General features: G+C 33.9%; 3 protein-coding genes across 3 annotated transcripts; 1 reads left to right on the top strand and 2 right to left on the bottom strand.

Moving 5' to 3' along the window:
* Window positions 1-233: 233 nt before the first annotated feature.
* Window positions 234-2,283, bottom strand: LOC125370303. The gene is made up of 6 exons (XM_048375319.1): window positions 2,153-2,283; window positions 1,861-2,070; window positions 1,508-1,791; window positions 1,207-1,355; window positions 386-566; window positions 234-331 (listed from the first exon to the last, which is right to left on the bottom strand). Exons 1-6 carry the CDS (start codon window positions 2,281-2,283, stop codon window positions 234-236), a joined length of 1,053 nt encoding a protein of 350 aa, XP_048231276.1.
* Window positions 2,284-4,892: 2,609 nt separating this feature from the next.
* Window positions 4,893-5,534, bottom strand: LOC8266878 (auxin-responsive protein SAUR68). Its single transcript, XM_002522620.4, has one exon. The coding sequence runs from the start codon at window positions 5,405-5,407 to the stop codon at window positions 4,964-4,966; it is 444 nt and encodes a 147-aa protein (XP_002522666.2). The 5' UTR covers window positions 5,408-5,534; the 3' UTR covers window positions 4,893-4,963.
* Window positions 5,535-6,572: 1,038 nt separating this feature from the next.
* On the top strand, window positions 6,573-8,947 carry LOC8266877. Its single transcript, XM_002522619.3, has 2 exons — window positions 6,573-7,655; window positions 7,921-8,947. Exons 1-2 carry the CDS (start codon window positions 6,830-6,832, stop codon window positions 8,700-8,702), a joined length of 1,608 nt encoding a protein of 535 aa, XP_002522665.2. The 5' UTR covers window positions 6,573-6,829; the 3' UTR covers window positions 8,703-8,947.
* Window positions 8,948-9,743: the final 796 nt, after the last annotated feature.

Below are 9,743 nucleotides of genomic sequence, written 5' to 3'. Positions count from 1 at the left end.
ATTGTATCTAATCTAGCAACAGGAGCAAACGTCTTAGAAAAATCAACACCAAAAATTTGAGCATACCCTTTTACAACAAGCCTAGCTTTATGCTTCTTGACTGAACCATCAGGATTCAACTTGGTTCTAAATACCCACTTCACTCCAATCACTTTTCTATTTTTGGGTCTTCTCACCAGCTTCCGTGTTTGATTTTTTTCAATCATTAACAGCTCTTCTTTCATTGCTATAGTCTATTTCGGATCCTTTTCTGCTTCCCAAAAATCTATTGGTTCAAGCACTGCAACATTGCATCTTTCATAAATATCAGAAAGTGACCGCATACCTCTAACTGGAATGTCATCAACCAGCTCATCTTGATCAAGTTGAAATTATAAAACTTGACCAGGAAATTCAACTCCTTGTTTTTTATCCCAAACCCACTCATCATTCTCCATGAAATGCACATCTCTACTTATCAAAATTTTCTTGGTGTTTGGTTGGAAAATCCTGTAAGCTTTAGAGACTGAGATGTACCCAACAAAGATTCCAGATTCTGCCCCTTTATCCAACTTATCCCATTTTTTCTGAGGAACATAAACAAAACACAAGCAACCAAATACTTTGAGATTTTTTAGAGAGGGTTTAAAACCATACCAGACTTCATATGGAGTTTTTTCTACAACAGCTTTTGTAGGAAGTTGGTTAAGAAGGAATACGATATGCACTTGACTCCTTTGGCAAATTCTTCTCAAACATCAAACATCTAGCCATCTCCATTATGGTGTGGTTCTTTCTTTCGCTAATTCCATTTTGTTGTGGAGTGTATGGAGCAGTGAGTTGATGTTCTATCCCTGCTTCTTCACAAAAGTGGTTGAATTGATTAGAGGTGCACTCCTTGCCATTGTCAGATCTCAAGACTTGTATTTTGTGACCACTTTGTGTTTCAATCCATTGCTTGAACTTTTAAAAAATACCAGCAACATCTAACTTGAATCTAAGAAAATAGATCCAACACATTCTGGAGAAATCGTCAATAAATATTAAAAAATACTTGCTGCCATTGAGAGATGGTATGCTTTAAGGTCCAGCCACATCCGTATGAATCAATTGCAGCTTCTCTGTAGCTCTCCAAGTTGATTGCTTGAATGGAAGTCTTGATTGCTTTCCTTATTGACAAGCTTTACAGTCCGGAATTTTAGATTCAAGACAAGGGAGACCTTGAACCAATTCCATTCTCTGCAAATTCACAATAGCTTTCTGATTGAAGTGTCCAAGCCTCTTGTGCCAAATTTCTGAATGGATTTTTGCTGCAGGGAATGCTGCTTGCTCCTCCTCCAATGGATCAAGTGCAAAGCTTTTTCCGTTCATTTTAACTTTTTGAATACATCATTGTCATTTGCATCTTTGATCAAACATTGATTACTTTCAAATATAACTTTGAAACCTTTTTGAATCAACTAGCCAACACTCAACAAATTTTGACTGATGTTAGGCACAAATAACACATCTTTGATAAATTTTGTACCTGAAATACTTTCAATTGCCACTGTACCTTTTCCTTTGACTGTAATTTTTTCTCCATTGCCAATCATCACTTTGGAAACAACAAAAGTATCCAATTCCTTGAAGAGATCATGATCAAATGTCATATGATTGGTGCAACCACTGTCAATTAGCCACTTCTCACTTGAATTAGAGGCTGCAAAGCAAGTGGCTACAAAAAGCTGCTCCTCTTCTTCATCAGCAACTTGAGCAACATTCTTTTGCTGCACATTCTCTTGCGTCACCGTCTTTTGTTGATTGTTGCTTCTGCAAATTCTTTAATGATGCCCTATTTTCAAGCATTTTTCACATTGTTGGTCTGGCTTTCTCCAACACTTCCAAGGTGGATGGTTTTCTCTTCCACAGTGTTTACATGGAGAGAAATAAGATTTTGTTCCCATATTCGTATTGAGAGAATCAAAACCTGAATTTTCCTTTTTATAACTTTCAACTTTCTTTCCTTTCCCCCCATAACTCGAGCTAGCCTTCGCAGCTAATGCACCTTCGATGACACCCTTGCACCTCACGCCTTCTCTGTTCTTATGCCTGCAACGCATTCATCAATGCTGCCAAACTAATTTTTGACAGATCTTTAGAGTTTTCCAAGGAAGCAATTGTAGCTTCAAACCTCTCAGGAATAGTTACAAGAATTTTTTGAACTAATCTAGAATCAGGAAATTCATATCCAAGTAATCTTACTTGATTTGCTATTCTGAGCAGCTTGTCAAAATATTCCTTCACCGTCCCTGATTCCTTCATTTTCTGGACTTTAAACTCCCTGATCAGGTTTAGAACTTTCATTCCTTTGATTTTTTTCATCTCCTTCATACTCCTCTTTCAAGAAATTCCAAACTTCAAACGCCGATTTCATCGTCATGATTCTAAGAAAGATGTCAGAAGAAACAGCAACAAATAACGAAGCTCTCGCCTTTGATTTTCTTGATTTCTTCTCCTTATGAGTCTTAATCTGCGCCATTGTCGGATTTGCAGGCAATGGAAGAACTTCGTAGTCCTCCTCCATAGCTTCCCACATATCATTTGCCTCTAGATGAGCCTCTATTTTTGCTGCCCAGACGTGATAACCTTCTCCATTAAACACTGGTGGTGCCAATGCAGTGAATGGTGTTTCTGCATCCATTGATAAAGAAAAAAAAAGATAGAATATTTTTTTTCTTTCACAGGTCCCTTGAAGAAGAGAGCTCTGATACAAATTTGTTGGAGTTTCAAAGGAAAAGAAAGATTAAGAAGAAAGAAATTGCTATGTGAAGTCTTTTTTTAATTTTATTAGACTGTGAAGACTTTAAATACAGCTTAAGATGAAACTGAAAAAACGTCAAAATAGGAACTATTCATGAAGTACGTTTCCATGACTAACAACTCCCTAAATAACAGAAACTACTGCTTACTAAGTTATTTGAAACAGTCAAATAAAAAAATTACATTTATTTAAAACAAGAAAAAATAAACAGCTAAGAAACTCTAGCTGGACAGTAACTGCAACAACTAAAGTACAATTTCAACAGTTGAAATCCATAGCTAGAAGGCTCTTCTAACTGGATTGGTGCATTTTTTGGGACAGAACTTGAAGTCCCTGCCGCTGGTTCATCTTCATTATTCACATCTTTCGTCTTTGCTTTCTTTTTATAAATCTTGCAAAGTGCCAATTCATGAAACTGATAAAAGCGAAAAAGATCAAAAAAGAACTGTGTACATGTCTTGGAATTTCTATACAAGCACTAATATGAGGAAAATCATTTCTTTGAAGTTATCATTAACGTCCATACCTTTTTGCTGTACTCATTGCCATTGTCTTTGTACCACTTTACAATATACTCTTGCATTTTCCAATCTGTTCTCGTAGCAATAGATTGCATCCTCTTATGAAAAATTATATCATGGACTGAAGTACACGAAGCAATCGTGTACCTAGACCATTTAACACATGTTCCAGCGACAAATTTGACTTTATAACCCTCGTTTTAATAATCTCTTAATGAGAATTGACAACGTCATTTTGATATAAAAGATAAAAATAAACATCAAGAAATATATTTTAAAAAATTTACTTCTAACAGTCATCAGTCGTGTTAATGGAGTAGTGGATTGCAATTCTGTAAAAAAAACGTTCTACTCGGTAACATTAAGTTATATATCGACTTTATAGATGTCTTTTAATAAATTCGATTGTTTGAAAGTCAGTTTTGATCTCTTTTTTCTCTTCACTACTCTTATAGAGAGAAAACTCAACAAACCCGTAATGGAGGACTATAAAACTCCTGTAAAATGAAAACTCAAAATTCACATAATGAAGGATCGTAAAAATTTTTTTAAAAAATATTTATTATTTATTTATAAAATAAATTAATAATAAATAAATAAATAAGAAAAGACTATCATTAATCTAAAAGTAATTCTCAGTGAGTCAAAACATGAAATTTTAATGAGAAATAAAAAGAAAAGAGAGAAACTATTATGGTTTGCCTTAATTAGATACTCTTTTAACTTTTCATTTTTCTGTTCTTGGGATTTCAAGAATTTGAACAAATCTTTCAACATTAATGCAAAAATGCAGCTTAGACAGAGTTCTTAGGCAAGTGAACACTGGAATTGTTATTTAATTGCACAAATTAAAATCTTTTTTCTTTTGGATCTTAATGACTAGTGCTCATTGGGTCTGGATCCCTCTTATTGGAAGGATTCAACTAGGATGTCTATTAACTAATGTATTAATGTTGATTCTAACCCAAGTCCATTTCAATTACATGTATATAAAAAAAAAATATTTGTAGCATATAGACTAAGGTGCCCTTTGCTTAGAATTGAAAATTAGACATCGAATCCTAAATATTGAGATTTTTAAGTGTTAGATTTTATTAATTGGTTTGATAATTATGTAATTATTGAAGATGTTAAAATTTTTGGATAGACATATTTAACTGTTTCCTTTAATTTATAAGATTTAGCAATCAAAGTATATTTTTTAAATTACTTAAAATAATTAGAAAGAACAATCATATAATACATGATTTCTCAACAGTAAGGTGTTATGAAAGTGGAGTTTATGAAGGTAGAAGTGGAGGCTGGTCCATGGTGGCAGGGTGAGTAGGAGGCGCAAGTTTTGGCACAATCAAAGAATATTATTATTCATCCCCAAATTAATGGAGAGAATGATGGCTTTTTATGTATGGAACTAAATAATCCATGAATTGTAATAGTCCAAATACTTTCAGGCAATGTGAAGGGACCAAATCCTTTTGGGTTCCATCAGGATTCTCATTTTCTTGCCATACTAAAAGAACAAATCCCAATATCTAACACCAGAAATTCAGTATAGCGATAGTGAAATTTATATTCCATGGAATCAAAAATTTTGAGATTCTTGATGATGTATATTAATGTACACTTGTAATCTATGTTCACAGATCTGATTGTATCTATTTCAGAAGCTACAAATTGGTAAATGGTGGATTGTTGCTTGATGTTGGAGATGGAAAGATGATGAACAACTGCTAGCTATGGAGGTCAGCAATGCTTGTTCCACCTCTCTAGTAACCTTCTGTTTGATCAAAGAAATTGCATATTCCATAAGCTCTGCGTCGCACGGTAATGTGAGAGGCCCATTGCTAGGCATTCCGAACACTTCTTCTGCTATGTCGAATAGCTCTGAGACTACCTCATTGTTAAGATATTCCAAAGGAAGCAGAAACCGTTTTTGATCTGCAGAATACACAACAAAACAACCTTTCTCAGCTTTTGCAGGTATGCTGCAACTGCTTGTATCAATTCTTGTGATGGTTCTTGGCAATGACATCCGTTTTCTCCTGATGGCAGCCAGCATCTGCCATTTCTTTGCCAATTTCAGGAGTTTCTTGGCACTGATCATCTTGTTAGATCAGAAACTGAATTGAAAAGGTTTTAAGAGAAGAAATGGAGGAAACTTTAGATTCTGGATATGGATGCTATTGTTGTGATGGGTAGAAGGCAATGCAAGTGACTTGATTATATATTCACCAAAGCCAGACATTGCCCACTCCATTGAGCTTCCACAGTGCAGGTGGATATGGAAACATAACCATGTGATAGGTGGGAAAGTGGAGCATAGGTGTGTGATATCTATATATCCAAAATGGGTAATGACCCCATTTGAGCAAGCTGTTGGGACCTCAAATGAAGATAAATTAATTAATAACCTATATATGAAATTAACATAGTTATTCTTTGGCACATAGATATTATAATTATGTAAATATTTTTATGTTTTTCAAGTTTTGTCTTTTATTTAAATTATAATATTAAAAAATTAACTAATATGTTATAAATTTTATAATTAAATAATAGAACTTGCATGTTATTTACTAAGTAGTTATTTTCCAATTAAATAATAATTTTTAATCCTAAAGATATAGATTATGTTTTTAATATTAGTTTATATAAATATAATTTTTGATTGTACTTATAATTTCATATTTTTTTATCAAAATACACTTAATTATTTAGTAAGAAATATTCACCATTCTCCAAGAAGGAAACAAGCATGCACGTTGCATTAAAATTGATAATAAAATTGATAATATATATATATATATATATATATTTTACAACTTATATAAGACGAAATAGCTTTTCGATTTGATAATGAAATTGATATGTATTGTTATAGTTACTATTTAATTAAGAGTGCATGCATCATTGTAAAACGGTTTAGGAGTTTCTTTTTTCTTTACCAAAAAAATTAAATAAGAAAAGAAATGTCATCAGAATATTAATTGAATTTCATTTTCCTTAATTTAGTCCAGAATGCATAGTTGTAAAGGTAATGACTGAAAAGGGAGGAAATTAGTAGAAGAAGAAAAGGGTTCTTCACAAAGACATCTTAACAAGCTAGATTTTGTTTATGTCTGCCTGTTTTCAGAAGCCATATGGTTTGGTGTCATGCAGCATATGTTGACCTTCCTGTTTCTCAGGAATAATGAACAGAAACGACTAAAATTAATGCAAAATATGTATCATTTGCATAAAGTAGTTTCGTTCTTTATGGCCAAGTGTTTTCCATCTTCAAAGCAATACAAGCAAAAGAAAAACAATTCAATAATTCATTATGGCCGACTTGCATGTGAAAGATTACTTGCTAATGAACACTCACTTGATTAAGACTTTTTGGTCCAAAATAATGATCATTTGGTTCATTGTAAATGCTAATTTTGGATAACTATAAATAGGACATATTGCCTGTGACATTCTCATCACCCCCAAGAACCAATTCAAGGTTTAGTTTAGTGAAGCAATCTTTCAGTAGTTTTCCCATATGGCTCGATTTGCAGAGAAACTTGTTCTGCCCATGATCCTTCTGCTAATGGTTATTACTATAGCAGAAGCAACAACTCCACCAGGGATAGCTAAAACCCCAAGCCATGCAAGATGTAATATCAAGAAGTATAAAATGTGCTACAATTTGGAGCATGTTTGCCCAAAATTCTGCCCCGATAGCTGCACTGTTGAATGTGCTTCTTGCAAACCTATCTGCAGTGGTGGCTCTACTCCTGACAATGGCTCTCCACCATATTCACCCGCCCCTTCGACTGGCAACAATGACAATGATAACAATAATGGCAATAATAATGGCAACAACAACACTGGCAACAATAATGGCAATAATAACGGCAACAACAATGGCAACAACGACGACCATGGCAAGAAATCACCACCAGACTCTCACACTCCATCATATGTTCCACTTCCTCAACATAATCCAACTCCATCTCCAAGTATCCCAACTCCAACTCCTACACCCTCTTCACCAGCACCATCACCACCAACATCAACACCTTCTACACCCTCTTCACCATCAACACCAACACCAACACCTCCTACTCCTACACCCTCTTCACCGTCACCGTCACCATCATCATCAACTCCAACACCATCTCCTCCTACTCCTACACCATCGAAACCGTCACCAACACCTCCTAATAAACCCTCTTCACCTTCTCCATCAACTCCTTCTACCTCACCAAAGACGGCCAAATGCAGAAACGAGTACTATCCACAATGCTACAATAGCGAGCATGTCTGCCCCAGTTCTTGTCCTGGTGGATGTGAGGTCGATTGTGTCACTTGCAAGCCTGTCTGCAGTAAGTTTCTCAACAAATTTCGATTTAGTCATAAAATCTTAATATATTTTGTTTTGATCGTTCAATTTTAATTGAGTTTCAAGATAATTACATTATTTAATAAAAAATTGATACGTGAATGAAAAAAAGAATGAGAGAAATATCATGTTTCAATCTTTCGTCTAGCGACTGAATTATAATAAAAATTAGAGCTAAATTTTTTAAAATGATATTTATATTATTTGTCTATTATGACTATTAAAACTTTATATGTTATTCTTGGCAGAATGTGACAGACCTGGAGCAGTCTGCCAAGACCCTCGATTCATTGGTGGAGATGGCATTACCTTCTATTTCCACGGCAAGAAAGATCATGATTTTTGCCTTGTTTCTGACAATAATCTCCACATCAATGCCCATTTCATTGGCAAGAGAAATGAAAAGATGACAAGGGACTTCACTTGGGTCAAGTCTATTGCAGTCCTCTTTGGCGACCACCAAATCTTCCTCGGTGCACTTAAAACCTCAACATGGGATGACTCAGTAGACCGCCTTGCCATCTCCTTTGACGGCGAGCCTCTGACTCTCTTGGAAAATGAAGGCAGCAGGTGGCAATCCGCAAGTGTACCAAGCGTATCCATCACTAGAACTAGCAGCGCTAATAATGTCGTAGTTGAAGTTAAAGGGAATTTCAAGATCACAGCTAAGGTTGTGCCAATTACAGAAGAAGATTCAAGAATTCACAACTATGGTATTACTAAAGATGATTGCTTTGCTCATCTGGATCTTGGGTTCAAATTTTACTCCTTAAGTGATGAAGTGAATGGTGTGTTGGGCCAAACCTACAGACCTGGATATGCGAGTCGTGTGAATGTTAAAGCAAAGATGCCTGTAATGGGAGGCAACAAAGAGTTCCAAACTTCAAGCCTCCTCGCCGCAGATTGCGCAGTAGCTCGATTCAATGGTGGAAATGGCTTCAATGCTGAAGGTTCTCTGCAGGGTTTTGAGTTACCAGGCTTGAGCTGTGCAAGTGGGATGGATGGAGAGGGAGTAGTATGCAAGAGATAGGCATATACATGTTATACATTTAGTCATTTTACTATAAGATAAAAATATATAAGAATAAAACTCTTTGCCATTAGAGGTCAAAAAAAGAAAAACCTCTAATTCTGCAAATTGATTATTGTGATGGCTTCATGACTTTGTTTCACAATAAGAATCATTCACATAAAGTTGATGTTTTGCTGACAGAATTGGATTTAGTGACCAGAGCAATATAACTAATTACTTTTATCTCATAATTAAAAAAAAAACTCTAGGCATACTATCTAATTTAAGTGCACAATATCTAATTAAACAATCTCTTGTCTTCGTAAAACTTGCAAAATTATAAGGAAATTATAACTTAATATTTAATTTTTTTAGTAAGATGATAGAAACAAAGATAATATATATTAATAGTTTATTATATTATATAAATAAAATTGATGAGACAAAACAATTAACCAATATATTCTCACTTAAATATCTAAGAAAATTTAATATTAGTTTTGTCGTGGATATTTCTGTCTTTTAAAATATATAATAAAACAATAAATTTATATTTCTTAGGAAATCAAATTATATAGCAAACACTTTTAATTTGTAATTACTAGGAAATAATTCCCTTAGAAATTCAACTTCCTAGAAAGTATACTTATCGGAAAATAGACTATTTATACCAAACAAGTCGTTAATGTTTATTAAATCTCTAATTTCTATTCCAATTTTGATTTGGTTTTTGGTGAAGTAGGCACTTATTATGACTTTATTTCTTTTTAATTTCTACTACCTATCCTTATTTTATTTGGACAGCTAATTAAACTAATATATTGATGGGTCCAAATTGAGTGGTCTATTTATTTCAACATTATGCACATTGGCGCCCGGTCAACGTAGAGGATGAGGCAATGGTCTGTTTTGATGTTGTTGAGGAATTATTATATCAACCACTGGTTTATTCCGTATATTGTACGACTGTTATTATTATTTTGATTATAAAATTAAGTTGATAAATATAATTTAATAAATTTTTAATATTTAATATTAATTTATAATATTTTAAAAAAA

The sequence above is a fragment of the Ricinus communis genome, chromosome 6, assembly GCF_019578655.1.
Source record: "Ricinus communis isolate WT05 ecotype wild-type chromosome 6, ASM1957865v1, whole genome shotgun sequence".
NCBI classification, from domain to species: Eukaryota; Viridiplantae; Streptophyta; class Magnoliopsida; order Malpighiales; family Euphorbiaceae; genus Ricinus; species Ricinus communis.
Note: the sequence above shows the minus strand (reverse complement) of the source record. Positions and strands in the feature narration are given on the sequence as shown.